Genomic DNA, 15,393 nt, shown 5'->3' on the forward strand with positions numbered 1-15,393 from the left:
CATATAATGGTTTGCAGGATCAGGCTCTCTGTTTAATATACTTGGTTAAAAAAAACTACACAATATTCCTGTATCAAAATCCTAAAGCCCAGGGTACATTTCATGCCAAATTTATAAGCCCCTCAAAACCAGGATTTATTTTAGAAACATGGACAAACACATTCCTATTGTTAACAGGGCAGCCTTATGGTGCCATACTGCACCAATAGTTACTGCATTAGATATGTGTCAGGAGAAGTTCAAGAAAATTAGACTTGAAAGTATACTTAAACAAAAGGGGGGAAAGAAAAGATTACCTATATACATATCCAATTTTCAAACACTTCTAAACTAGGACCCCTCACCATTAGCCCTGACTCATGCATGCTGTTCCACAGAACTCAGTGGGCCAGATTCTGATTGGTTACATTAGTGCAATCTATACTGGAATTGCTCTGGATTTACACCAGTGTAAATGAGAGTAGAATGGATCAGTTGGAGTAGTTATGTAGCAAGAATTTAGAAGGCTATGGGTATTTTTGTTGGGGGAGGGGAGAATCCGATTACTTTATACACAACTCCTGACAATTCTGGCTATTAAATCTTTTTTTTCCACTGGATGTAATTTTTGCCTGAGAGCAAGGGGACACACATACACTAGTTTTATATTTTTAAAAAATCACTCTTTTTTAGACTAGACATCAAACAACATTGAAAAAGGAGGAAAAAGCTTTTAATCTCACTTTTGCAAACCCTTGCTGTTTCATAGCTAATCTCCGCTAATGACTGGAAGATCCACTGCACATTAATTAAATACTATGAATTAGTGAATTCTTTTTTTTAAGTTAAGTATAGTACATAAAAATTGTTTAGCTTTAATTGTATGAGAATCTTTCTTAGCCTACCAGTAAATGTTTGACAGTACATCTATAAAAGTATTGACATTTTAATAATTTGAGGCTTCACTGGGATGCTATGGAAACAAGGTGCACCTTTCCATAAGCAACACCCCCTTCCAAGTCAGCACAGAATATACTTAGGCAGGAAAAAATCAAATGCACAACTACAAAAGGGGCAATAACTGATAATCCTGCTGAAAAGGATCGGGGGTTATTGTGGATCACAAACTAAATGCGTCAACAATGAGATGCAGTTGCAGAAAAGGCTAATATTCTGGAGTGTCTTAACAGGAGTGTCATATGTAGGACCTGGGAGGCAATTGCCCTAAGCTACCCAGTATTAGTGAGGCCTCAACCTGTCTCCAATTCTGGGTGCCACATTCTAGGAAAGATAAGGAGAAACTGGAGAGTGTCCATTGGAGGGAAACAAAAACAATAAAAGGTTTGGAAAACCTGACCTATGAGGACAGGTTTAAAAACTGGGCATGTTTACTATTGAGAAAAGAACACTGAGTACAGTCTTCAACTATGCGAAGGGCCGTTAAAAAGAGGACAGAGACTGTTCTGCACATCCCCTGGAAGTAGAACAAGAAGTAACCAGCTTAATTGGCAAGGGAGATTTAGGTTAAATATGAGGAAAAACCTTTTACTTGTAAGGATAAACACTTGGATAGGCTTCCAATGGAGGTTGTGGAATCCTCTTCAGCGGAAGTTTTTAAGAACGGGTCTGACAAACACCCGTCAGGGATGATCTAGGTATACTTGGTCTTTCCTCAGAGCAAGGGATGGACCAGTTAACTCTCGAGGACCCTTCCAGCCCTACACTGCTATGATTCTATAACATAGACCTATGTACCACTTAAGTCTCTTTCATATCTTAAAATACAGCATAAGTGGGACTTTAAGTGGTGATGCACAGACCTCATACAGGCCCTCTGCAAAGTGGTGAATTAACCTTTAAATATTTACTGGTAAGTGGAGTAAGGCAATTAGGAATTTTTGGCAAGAGTTATGTGGTTTGGAGGGAATTAGTGGGCCAATATCCGCTTTTAAATAACTGCAGCAGTTTAAATCCCAAATAACTCCACTGTAGCATCTTTTAGAGGTAGTGGAAAAACAGATTAAGTCTGCAGGATGCTAGGAGTTACTCGGAATTTGTATCACTGCAACAGAGCACTATTCTGCCCAGCGAATTTTATACCATAGTATTATTTTATTGTTTTGGATCTTTCGGTCTGCAAAGCACATCAATTTTAAAAATTTCTACACAATTGTAGTATTTACTATTTGAGTTCAAATGGTCTTCTCAGAGACCACCTCCACCCGAGCGTCCTCCTATTGGTGACTCTAAACTCACTGTCATTTTGCTGAATGAATATGGCCAGAAACATACCAGAAACTCTATTTGGAACACTGGAAGGCACTTCTAAGCCATGCTCTGAAGTTCAGAACAGCAGCTTTCCAGAACTGATGGCAAACAATGTAGAAGGGATTGGCAGATGACATAGGGACTCAACAGACTAATCACAATGAAAAAACCTAATATTTACAATGAGAAAAACATAATGAAAGCTTTAAAATAAATAATGTAACATACATCTCAAACCCCCATAACTTGCTGGGAAACAACATGAATAATGCTGCAACAGCAGAATTCTTACCCATTCCCAAGGTGGAGATAACAGGTTTCCCGCTGCACTGGGAAAAAGTTGAAATGAAGAGAAATGGGAGGAAGAATGCCACTAGAGTATGGATTAAGGAATAAGGAACCTGAGACAGAACCATTATTATACACTGCTTTTCCTCCCTCAAGGTATCTGCTGGGCAAAGATGCATTCACTGTATGCATGTATTTCATATGGGTATGTTATCCTGAACATTAAACGGTTCACGTACTTGCTGCAGCACGTAAACCACAAAGGATACATGAGAAATGAAATGAAAAGATATTCAATCTGCAAAAATATGCTTTCTCCATGCTGCAGAATAGTGGTATAGTGTAAACTCCAAGATAGGTCTTGATATCTATGTGGTCAAAATAAAGAGAAACAGCTTGACAATATCTGAAATCCGTCTATGCGTCCATCAAAATCCCACTTCTACAAAGCTCCTTTGTTTTAAATTTATGAATGAGGTTAGGGCTCATGAAACTGAGGGATTAATAACATTTGCTTGAGCCAAACATAGTACGAATAGGCACAGTGCATGCTCCCCCATACAGCTCTGCCAATCCATCTCAATCTTGACCTGCAATAATCCTGCTGCTTTTCCAATCCTAGGCCTCTCACAAGCAGAGACTGCTGCCAACGTAGCTGAATGGTGCCAAACTGTCTGGGGTTTTTGTGATGTGGCCAAATGGGGACTAGTATGAAATGAAACTCACCTCCACTCATCAGCAAAGTGAAGATTTGAACCCAGGTGAAACGCTGGAACACTAGCCCGTAGTACTGAACAGCCTTTAGCAACCCATATACTTCCAACAAAGGAAGGACAGTGTATTTTGCAAAATGTGTAACTGCAGAGTGGTCTGTTGGCCATGAGAAGATATGCTAGTGGATGTCAAAAAGATCCACAAAATAGTCCAAATTGTGTATTTACAGTTTACTTTCCGACTTACAACGGGAAAGACTGTCTGAAGGGAATACTAAACAGCGCAAAGAAACTTTGACCTAGATTTTTCAAGAGAATTATAAAGGTAAGGTATATTTATTAAAACAAGCGGAGCCTCAATAGTTTTAACTTTACCACATTAGCTGCTGCAATGCCAATTTAAACTATCACTTTCTTTCTTTTTTTTTAGGCTAAACTGGGTGGTATTCAGTTCTCCTGATTTAGATAGTCAATAGAAACCGAATGTTTAAGTCACAGTGGTAGCTGAAACAGTATTTAAAGCTGCAGCCATGCTGACCCAAATAAAGAAGAAAAAAAGGAAACCCTTTGCCTTTAAAACTGTGAGTGCAGAAGTTGCTTTAAGTATTGCATCAGCTACTAGGGCTACAATTTAAACCCTTGGTTTTTAATTAAATCGTGTGCATTAACATTACTGGGGGGGAATCCTAATTCAATTGTGTTTAACAATTTAAATCTGGCTACAGAGACATCAATGCTGGAAGAACGCTAAAAAAGAAGTTAATTGAATGATCCATTAAAATAAAACGACAATCATCTTTTTCAATATTTTAAGCTTATACAGAGATAAAACAAAATGCTTCTAGGAAAAGGGAAAAACTAAAAACAAAAACTTGTAAAATGATTTGGCCTCAGCTACATGTCTGTGCCTTCTGGAGTCTATCACATTAATTTTCCCCCAACTTCAACAAAATTATCCACTTCTTATTTTATTAAATTAGGGTTTGATAAATGCATGCATTTCTTTCACATTAATAAACAGGGGCCCACATGCTCTCTGTATCAGAGCATTTGTTAGTACGTTAGAAAGTGGTGTTAGATATACATAACAATATTTTCATCATCTGAAAAGGAATAATGCAAGAACTGAAGTCAGACTGACCATGGACTAAGTAGCTTGCTCTGGGACCCGGCAGCTATTGCAGTGCCTTTATAAAATTTGGTGCAATTTAATGTCAAGAACAAAAGCTAAACAGGAATGTGGCTGAAGTACTTGTCATTGGAAGGGTTTGTTTTGTTTTTTAAAAGAACATTAAAATAAGGCATTGCATGGCTCCGAAGGCTGGTGACAAATAAAAAAAATCTAGTGCCACATCAGTAATGACTGAAGCTATCATTGGATGACTATTTGGTAGTACATTCCCACTTCTTAAAGGACAAGTGACCAATTAAAAAAATCCACCATGTCACTAACTGGCAGTCATCTTGGTAGTCACAACGGATACAACAAGGAATGAGGGCCAAATCCTGCAAGGTGCTCAGTGCCCTCAACTGGAGTCTTCAGTCAACTTCTTCATTCAAATGACTTTTATTTAATCATCTTCTGATATCAACATGTCTATCGACACCCGAAGCCAGAAAACAGTTGAGACCATCAGCACCTCAAAGTGAAATACCCCAGCAGATACATTGGTAAGGATGTACAAGGAAGTTGCTGTCCATGTTATACTTGTTCTGGGGATAGAAGGCCGTCAGTCTCCTGGGTGATTAATTTAGTTCCTTATAGCAGAATTATTTCCATATATGTATATATATTTTAAAGTAAAACAAATGTTAAAATTATACTTTGTTTTTAGCAACTGAGAGCCAGACACGTTATACAAACTTATTTTTAAAGCAGACAACTCGGATATTTGAAGGTGGTCAGCTTCCATTACAGAAGAGTGTAATAAAAAAAATGATAATCTTTCTCTGGGTTTTTTAAACCTTCTATAGAGCAACAGAATTATATCCCTTCTACAAACTAGCTAAAAACAACTATAAAAACTGATATAATTTATTTAGCATCTTATCGCTTTAATCCCTATTATATAAGGCTTTTCCCTGAAGAGTTTTACTCTTGGGGGAATTCTGCGCAGCAGAAAAATCCCTCACAGATTTTCTTTACCTTCCGCAGAAAATGGTTTCTATGGGGAAGCAAAGAGAAGCTGCATCAGTGCTCACTCACCCCTCCCTGGCAGCTCAAACATGTCTGTTTGGGCAGCCGGGAGAGAGGTAAATCATTGGGTGGAGCGAGGTCTGGGGATGCCCAGACTGCCCAGGGATGTCTCGGCTGGGTGGGGGAGGGGGAGGAGGATGGAGATGTAGTTCCCCCTCCACCTTCCCTTCCTTGCACAGAGCTGCTGAGGCTGGGTTATATCAACCACCAGAAATTTCTCCTAACTGCAGGAAGCTCTGCACAGCAGGGAGGAGATCTGGGTGCAGGGTGGGGGTGAGGCTCAGTGGGGTTGGGGTTCCAGGTGCTGGAGGGGAGTGAGGCTCAGCGGGGGGGGATGGTGGCGGGGGGGGGGGGGTCTGGAGGCACAGCGGTTGGGCGGATAGGGGGAGCAGCTCCTTGTATAGTGATTCCTCCCCACATCCGTGCACCCAGAACCGTGCATTGGGGCCCCCCGCCCCACCCCACCGAGCCCACCAAACTCACACCCCGCTGAGCCTCACCCCCCGCATCAGGAGCCCACCACACCCAGAACCCCCCTACCGAGCCCCTACTCTGCTGAGCCTCACCTCCTGCATCAGGAGCCCCCACACCCAGACCCCCACCCCACTGAACCCAAACCAGCTGCACCTGACACCCCCCACCAAGCCCCACTCCCTCAGCCCTCCCCCCGAGCCCTAACACCTTCACCTGGACTCCCCTGCAGAGTCCAATTACCCCTGCCCCTAGAACCCCACACCAAGCCTCTGTGCAGCCAGATTCCTTCCCCGTACTCAGACCCCCCACAAGCTGCCCACACCCAGACCGCACCACACAGAACCCTGGTACTCAAGGGAATTCTGTGCCAAAAAAATTGAAAATTTAAAATTCTGCAAAGTTCTGCAAAATAACATAGTAACAAAATAGCAATGTAATCACACCCTTTTAAATTATTTTGGTAATTTATTTCAAAATACTTGTCAGCAAACATTTGAAAATGGTTTGATTATATCGTGTTATTTTAACAAATAAAATACGCAGATTTTTGCCGAACTTTAAAATATTTTGAACAGAATTTTTAATTTTTTTGGTGCAGAATTCTCTCAGGAGTAGAGTTTGCCTTGTATCATTCCTCAATCAACACTATATAATTTTATATTTTAAAAGTTAATCAGGCAGAATGAATATGTTTTTAGGATTTTATTCTGGAGTATGTTCTTTGGTTGCTTCAAAGGAGTTCGGTCTATGATAGTTGGTGAGTTAAGCGCCAGTAACTCCTATAGGAAATAGGAGGGGGAAAAGCAATTATTTCAGTACTAGGATAAAACAATTTAAAAAAATTCCAAGACAGCATGATAAAAATTATACAAGTTCTACTGCTTGTCAGGTCCCTTAAAAATTCAGGCAACGTTTATAGGCATGCCTAATTTCTGAAGCTTCTTTTTGCTTTTAATCATTAGGGTCAAAACTGCCAATAAGTGTTATGCTCTGATGCACAACTGTGGATTGCTAACCTGCACAGAACTACTTGGATGTCAACAGAGCTCCACCCAGACACAATCATCCCCTTATAGGTTATCAACCATAGGATCAGGGCCTCAGTATACCTGGACAGGTACTACTGGATAATTTAAGGCCTGATTTTCAGAGGTACTGAAAACCTTAACTGGTGCTCAGTACCATGGGAAAAAGAAATCAGTCCATATATTTAGGTTCCTACATATGGATGGAGGAGCCTACCATTTCTCATTCCAATTTGACATTTTTGGCCTTGATTTTTCTCTTCTATGGAAAGAGGGAAGAGAAACCATTACAGACTTTATGAAGTGTATAACATGCATTAGATTTAAACACCAAAATAACTTTTGCTTGGCCAGTATAGGTTTTTGTTATTTACATTGCAACCAGTAAAGCATACATTTACAAACTTCTTTTGTTTGTATATAGCTCCAAACAGTGGCAAGCATTACTGTACTTAAACGCATCTGTTTTATTTCACTGTGTCAGTTAATGGTGCTTAACAGGAACAAAGTGGCTGTAAAGCAATATTCTGTAATGTACTTCTCAGTTACCAAAGACAAATGCACTACAGGTATTTTTCTTTGGATATATCCCTTTCACACAAGGAGAACCGAATGGAAAAATCCTGCTGAAAGCTGCAAAGTTGAATCAAATCATGCTTGACCTCAGTTTGCTTTGGAAAAGAATAATGAGAGTAAACTTGACTGAAACAGGGCAACTAATTATTCATACTTTTTACGTTACAATCTAGGATCTTTTTTACATGTCATCTTTATTGATACCTTACAATCTGTGTCCAAGTAAAAAAAAAAAAAAAAAGCTCCTTGGTAAATCATAACATGGACTGATCTAATCATTTACAATGTTGCCTATAGCTGTATTTATCTACAAAAAAATAAAATAATAGGGCAAGATTGTGCCTTTGGATACCCTGGAATGGGAAAGTGGAACTTTAGTGGCCAAACAGATGTGGCCCGAGGCATTTTGCCCACATAAGACACACACAGGAAGGCTGAAGGAGGAACATTACAGAAGTTAATTCTAGCAAACCTGCATCTACTGCCAATATTCATGCAGAGGATGGAGTCTTTTGGGCCCCACGGATAATGCTAGCTGCACACTTAGCCTAGCGTCAAGGGAGCAGTATGTTGTTTGAATAAAATCATGCTCATAGTGGAGCTGACCTATTGAACTACCTCCCTTAAATCCCTCTATAAAACACACTTCTTCCACAAAGATTTTCTGCAATGTCCTGTGCAAGTTTTCTCAACAACCCCGAGTTGCTCTCATCCATATACAATGAGTCTGTTATGTTGCATACATAATAACTAGACTGTAAACTCCTTGGGACAAGGACTGTTTCTATAGAGATATTTGACGAGCCAAACAAAATCTCGACTGTCTTTTTGTCTGTGTTTGTACAGAATCTAGCACAATGGGGTACCAGCCCATGATTAAAGTTCCTAGGTGCTACCGTATTACAAATTATTATTATTAATAATAATTCTTGGTTTTGTACCACCTGAACCATTTCAATAAAAACTCTCTCAAACTTCTGGTCCTTGAAAGCCTACATGAGATGTCACAAACCCCACCCCATATATATATTTAGGACAAAAGCTTTCAACGTTGGTACCTAAAATTGAATACTTCAATCCCTATTTAGGCCCAGACTCAAAAAAACACTTACACATTCGCTTCAGTCTCACTGACTTCGATGGAAGTTCTTTCCTGAATCAGGTCATCAGACATTCAAATAAGTGGCCTGATTTTTCAGAGGCACTTGGCTTATCTCTGAAAATCAGGCTATTTATTTGGATAGCTAAATTTCAGTGCCTAGCTTTAGGCAATCAAGTCTGAAAATGCTGGCCCTAGCTTGTAAGCTCCTTAGGGCAAGTACCATTAGCTCCCTCTATTTCCTGTATACCACTAAGCACATTGTGGCTCTTTACTATGACTAAACAAATAATAATGGGGCTTGCAAACGCAGGCACCTTCGATGAGGAAACTGGACTCAATTTTTATTGATTCTGTGCCCAATTATTCTAAATTAAAAACGAAAGCAACCTTGTGATTCAAATGTTTTAATTTCCAGTGCTATCACCAATAGCTGAAGATGATCCTTGGATTGCTCCTAATTATATATTTATTTCAAGGCAAATACTCCTACCAGTCACACAGGACTACTGTTCGTCAGAACCAAAGTGTGATATTATGTATAGCGAAACATTTGGTTAATTCTGGTAATAGATTTATGGAAACAATTATAGGTATGAAGGTAGCCTAGAATATGATTTAATAAAACATGGTTACAGCATGTCATAGAAAAATCCCTATCTATATAATTCTTGTGAAGAATTCAATTGTAATGTGGACAGGGCTTTAATGTGAATTAGAAGTGTGTGTCCTACATAAAATCTCATGCATTTAAAAATAGGGTCCTGTGGTTGCAAAGCATTTCTGAGCTCCAAGTATCACCAAAAAAAAGTACAGAAAGAATTGCAAAAACGAAGCATTACCTGTACCCAAAGGTATAAGAATATTTTCACAACAATGATTTTGTCAGAAGATTAGAGGAATTTAGTCTTAGTAGTAAAAGGCATTGCACAATACCTGGCAGGAGCTGTTGGATAAATTACTTTTATATGCTGGAAAACCAAATCCTGATTCAGAACTTGTTTGATCCACGTTCTTACTCCTGGGCCAGTGTCCCCTGCAAACACAAACAGACAGGAAATGTTATTCCACATATTTATAGGTAACACCATACAATGCCAAAAATATTTATACCTGAAATTCACTTAATTTACAAACTCCATCCTGCAAGCTGCTCAGCAACTTCTAAAAGTACTGAGAACCCTCAGTCCTCTTTGAAATCATGACGTACTCAACACTTCTCTGATCACACTCTTAAAGGGGCTACATACTATTGCTTTTATAAACATTTTGCTACAGCATTACTGCCATTGATTTCCCAATTGGCCACAAAAATCTTGTATCCTTCTTATAACCTAGATAATTATCCACTGATAGTAAAGTGATAAAAAACCCACAGGGGAATGCAAGAAAATACAAAGTAAAAAACAAACCAAAAAGCTTGTCAGTTGGTGTCCTCTTAAAAAAGATGCATTTTATTATTTTCTTCATTTTTTTTAATTACAAAGGTTTTAAATGAACAGTCCTCAAAATAATAACCGTATAATTAAATGTGATGTTTTTATTAGAAATAGACTAAAATCTCAGATCCAAATTCCCCTGAACTCTTGGTAAAAAGGAGTTCAAAATATGAACCCAGATCCAAACATCTGGCTCCTAGAATTATGACAGGCTACTCAAAATCCAAACCAGTCCCTTTCTTGAAAGTTGGCTGAGATCAGGGTCTGAATTTTGTGGCTCCAGCAAACACCCAAAAACAGTTGAGTCCATGATCCTACAAGCAGGTGTCCACATGTGTGGATCCTTGCAGCCTTCAGTGTTTTCAAAGTGCCTCACAAACATCAAACATCCATCCATTTTCTCCTCCTTTCAAGCTCTTATCTTCAGCAAACATCTGCAGTGTTCTCAATGTATAACTCAAGTTTTGCCTTTAACCTACCCAACGCTCATCCACACATACAAAAATGTCTAACTTTGAGTTAAATGTTTCTTTAAATTGGAGCTAGCTGACTAGTCAGGAAAGTGGGTTGAAGCTCTAGGGGTACTGACACTCTAGCAAATAAACAATGGGGAAGCAAAAAGAAAAGGAGTACTTGTGGCACCTTAGAGACTAACAAATTTATTTGAGCATAAGCTTTCGTGAGCTACAGCTCACTTCACTTTTCTTTTTGCGAATACAGACTAACACGGCTGCTACTCTGAAACCTGTCAAATGGGGAAGCAGTATCTTGAGTTACAGAAACTGATCAGCAGCAAATCCAATCACTCTGTGCTACTAATCCAAATCACTGTGTATCTGAAGTATTGTTTGACAGTATAGTCATTCTCAATGGAGCCAGGCTAACCTGAGTGGAGTAACTCCATTGTATGCACTCAAGGTAACTGTTGCAGTGAAGACAAGCCATCAGGTGGAAAAGGCTTTTTATTGCTTTAGGTTTCAAAAAAGAAAGCCCCGAGATATTATTTACAAAATAAAATGTAAATAGATACTACTGGGATTATGCTTCAGTTAATGAATGGAAGGCAAAAGGACCCTGTCCTGCTATTGTTTACTGCCAAGCATAAAATGTACTATGAATGGCCCTATTTATGTCAAATCGTAAATAACTCACATTAGTAAGCGTCGACAGTCTTTCCAGGATTGGGCCCAAAAATTGTACAGTGTTTATTTTGACTTTGCCATTTTTTAAAAAAATCTATATACAAATTAAAGACGTATCTAGGAACCCATTGTGGATTTATTCCTGCAAACATGCTCATGAGTAACTTCAATCATGTGACTAGTTTAGATCAAAGCAAATCTTGTTCTCAACAATCAAATTTGAAACATATGGGTTCTCTGTCTAAGATACACTATTAACAAAATACCTTTAAAAGCTTGAAAATAAAATTCCTTTCCCTACATATATCTTTCCTTCATTAGGGGATGTAAGACTTGATTTTGCAAATCAAAATTAAGTGTGAATGCTTATAAGCATTTGCAGGATTGGGGCCATAGATCTTTATATGTTTACTCTGTGATACAGGAGATATCACATCTCCCCTTTCTTTACCAACATTTCATGAGCTTTGAGCAGGAGCATGCATAAAGCTGGGAGCCAGGGCTTGTATACACTACCACTGTATTTTCCACTGAATGCATCCGATGAAGTGAGCTGTAGCTCACGAAAGCTTATGCTCAAATAAATTTGTTAGTCTCTAAGGTGCCACAAGTAGTCCTTTTCTTACTACCATTTATATCAGTATAACTTATATTGGTCGGGGTGTGAATAAGCTCCTCTTTCTCCCCCTCCTCCCCGAGTGACTTAAGTTACACCAACCTAAGCTTCGGTGTGGACAGTGCTATGGCAGCAGGAGAGGTTCTCCTGCCAACATAGCTAATGCCTCTGGAGAAGATGGTTTTATTATGCTGACGGAAGAGCTCTCTCCCATCGGCATAGAGCATCTTCTAGTGTAGACCAGCAGCTGTAGCGCTTCTAGTGTAGACTAGCCCTTTGTCTGTTTGAACAGCTTGCAGAAGATTCATTAGTTAAGAGACTTTGATCCTCATGTACCAACTGCCATCATCGCCCTAACATTGTCATAATTGCCAGGGCTCCCATTTGGATGCAACTAATTTCTGTTACGTAAAAAGCACACATCAAAAAGTGCTGGACTTCAGACATTTTTACATAATATTTTAACACTATCTTCTCTTCTGAACGGTACTAAGAAGAATGAATAATGCACAACCAATGCACAATTCAGTTTCAGGGACCTATTTTTGAAAGCCTGTGGCTAAAATCAGCTAGCTGTGGTACCGATTGCTACCTTTTCCTTTTAAAATAAAAATACAAGTTTTAATTTCCCTTTCAACCATGAGTGGTCAAACTTCTCCGACCCTCCATGTCTCTCTCAGACACATACACAGAGTTGAGTATCTGTCTACAAAATGACTCCAGTGTCTTAAGACCACCGCTTTTCTTGCTGAACTACTATATTGCTTGATGCTAATACTGGATTTACTGCATTGGGAGTTCTCCACTACCTTCCCATTCAATCTGGGGTCAACTCATCTTTGTATTACAATTAACTGGTGGCAACCATGAAGAAAAAAAATGGATTAATGGGACTGCTACTGAGCTGTTGCTCTGTCCAGAGGGCATCAATGCAGTGTAACATGCCAATGCAGTGCAACTACGATAACTGGCTATCCCTGCTTTGGAACCCACCCTGCAGAACTGTTAAAATAAAACCAGATAAAAGAGCACTCTTACTTTTCCTTACAGCTCCATTGTAAATATTATGAGTAGAGTTATAACAACAATGAAAAATTGTACAGTACTTAAACCACTTATGGAATCAACCTCTAACCATAATCTTCCCCCTCTTCTAAAAAATAGGAGGAAATTATTTCCTCCAGCATTAAAGTATTAGAGTTAACAGGAGAAGCGGAGCATATTGCATTAACTCCCCTTCATTTGTATGCTTTGTGAAATCAAAACAGTTTTGACAGTCCTGGTTTAATAAACTAAATTCAAACTGGATTATAAAAATAAAAACACATATGAATACTTTGTCAAATCAAATATAAACATCATAATTATACATATATATCAGTAAAATAACTTTAAGAGATCTAATTCAAGCACTGACAGATGCTTGTAGACACCACAACAGAATGGATTCCTAAAGCCTCAATCCAGCAAACCCTTATGCATACCCTTAATTAATTAATTAGAGAGTCAATTTCAAGATTACACTTCACCTGAAGTTATTTTTTTACCCTAATATTATTACAAGCAATACCTAAAATGACTATAACTTATAATGGAGGAAATATTTTTTCAGTTTGTTCACTCTGTGAAATTAAAAGCATTTTTTCATATAATTAGTTTAAATGTTTCACCTGTGTCAGGCAGGAACGGGGTTGGGGATTTCAAAAACATTTACATGATACAGGAGCACCAGTCCCAATGATTTAGGCACTTTTGAAAATGTCACCCGATCCTGTAAATTTTTGTGCACACAAATAATTTTTTACTTATGAAGCAAAACGAAAAGGAGTACTTGTGGCACCTTAGAGACTAACAAATTTATTAGAGCATAAGCTTTCGTGAGCTACAGCTCACTTCATGCATCCGATGAAGTGAGCTGTAGTTCACGAAAGCTTATGCTCTAATAAATTTGTTAGTCTCTAAGGTGCCACAAGTACTCCTTTTCGTTTTGCGAATACAGACTAACACGGCTGCTACTCTGAAACCTTACTTATGAAGGTAATCCCCTGCATGAATTCAGTTATCCGTACACCTAAGGCCTTGTCTAGACTAGGATAAATATTATATTCGCTAACACATGTCTTTAACACACATTGAACTGGTCAAGTTCAAGCTGAGGAGAAGCCTCAGCTTTATGTGTGCATGTTAAAATACATCCCACCTTGTCTACACTAGACTTTTCAAATACCTCACTTAGGATGTGTTAGCTACTACACCTTTAATCCTAATCTAGACATGGCCTAAGTGTTTGCAGGATCTATAGCCAAATGCATCCGATGAAGTGAGCTGTAGCTCACGAAAGCTTATGCTCAAATAAATTTGTTAGTCTCTAAAGTGCCACAAGTCCTCCTTTTCTTCCTGTTATTTGTGTGCAGATTGCAGCAGGCGAGAGAAACTGAGGAAATTGTGGGTGTAAAACCACATAAACTAGCATGGGAATTTGGGAGCAGGCACAGAACCTCAAACTCATTTTAACTCAGTTTTTGAAATGTCTAGATTTCAAACCAGCAGAGTCCCGCTACTGCCCCTATTGCCATTTTACAGGTGAAGAATAATGAGACATGGGGGGGGGGGTAAGGGTCTGCTTTTGAGCCCGTACCCACACCAGTGATCTCATTAAAGTTAAGGGTGCCATTCACATCAGTAAAGCCCAGAGCCTCCAGCCTAAATTCAGGATGGCCCAGACCTGTGCACTAACCACTACCACACACCCCTAAGGCCCCAGCCCAGCGCCTCCCCTGCAGAGTGGGGCAGGGCCCCCGTGGCTCGCCCCAGCCCAGCGGCCCCCACCCCTGCAAAAAGCAGGGCCCCCGGGCTCGCCCCCCTGCAAGTGCCTGGGGACACAAAGCCTTGAGGCCTGCACCTGAGCCGTGCAGCAGGATCACCGAGGCGCGGTGCCTGCCCGCCGGGGACACGACGCTCCGCCGCAGCGCGGCCATGACCGCGGCTCCCCTCCGCCAAGCGCAGGGCGGGCGCCGCTTCCCGTCCCGCGCCGGCGCGCGCTCGCTGTCTCCGCCCCGCCGGGGAGGCCTTCGCGTGGAGGTGGGGCGGCCGCGCGCCAGGCCGCGCGTTGCGCGTGAGGCGCGAGCCAGGGGCGGGCCTGGGGAGAAGGCGGGGGAGCCGCGGGAGGCCTGAGTCCTTCCCTCACCCGGCCCGCTGGAGCCCCCTCGTCCCTTCCCAGCCGCTCTCCTACAGAGCCCTCCCCCACTCGCCTGGGGGTGGGGCTCAGGCAGGGCTGTGCCCGCTTTCCCTATCGCCTTCAGCTCTGGTTTGATCTGAGGTAGAGCTGCATGGGCACCAATGCCCGGGGGACCCTCCCTAGCTTGCCTAGGCACGTAGGGGGCCATCTCCACCGTGGTACAAAAAACAACCACCACCACCAGCCAGGGATGAGCCTGACCCCTAAAACTGGAGAGCCGACAGCGTGTACTGATTTCAGAGTAGCAGCCGTGTTAGTCTGTCGCTGCAAAAAGAACAGGAGGACTTGTGGCACCTTAGAGACTAACAAATTGATTTGAGCATAAGCTTTCAGATAGCT

At 40.6% G+C, this 15,393-nt stretch overlaps 1 protein-coding gene across 4 annotated transcripts in view; it reads right to left on the minus strand.

Annotated features, from left to right (window-relative positions):
* The window catches only part of LYPLAL1 (lysophospholipase like 1), a 38,728-nt gene extending 23,707 nt beyond the window's left edge, over window positions 1–15,021 (minus strand). The window contains exons 1-4 of one of the 4 annotated variants that reach the window (XM_038396156.2): window positions 14,719–15,021; window positions 9,556–9,655; window positions 2,805–2,903; window positions 2,540–2,620 (exon numbers count right to left, since the gene is read on the minus strand). In XM_038396156.2, coding sequence (XP_038252084.1) covers window positions 2,540–2,620; window positions 2,805–2,903; window positions 9,556–9,655; window positions 14,719–14,794 — 356 coding nt within the window. In that variant the 5' untranslated portion in view covers window positions 14,795–15,021. Of the gene's footprint in view, window positions 1–2,539; window positions 2,621–2,804; window positions 2,904–9,555; window positions 9,656–13,486; window positions 13,542–14,718 lie in introns of those variants that run through there. The other 3 variants (XM_043511744.1, XM_038396155.2, XM_043511745.1) reach the window with 3 other exon arrangements.
* Between the last annotated feature and the right edge of the window lie 372 nt (window positions 15,022–15,393).

Source organism: Dermochelys coriacea, chromosome 3 (genome assembly GCF_009764565.3).
Source record: "Dermochelys coriacea isolate rDerCor1 chromosome 3, rDerCor1.pri.v4, whole genome shotgun sequence".
NCBI lineage: Eukaryota > Metazoa > Chordata > Testudines > Dermochelyidae > Dermochelys > Dermochelys coriacea.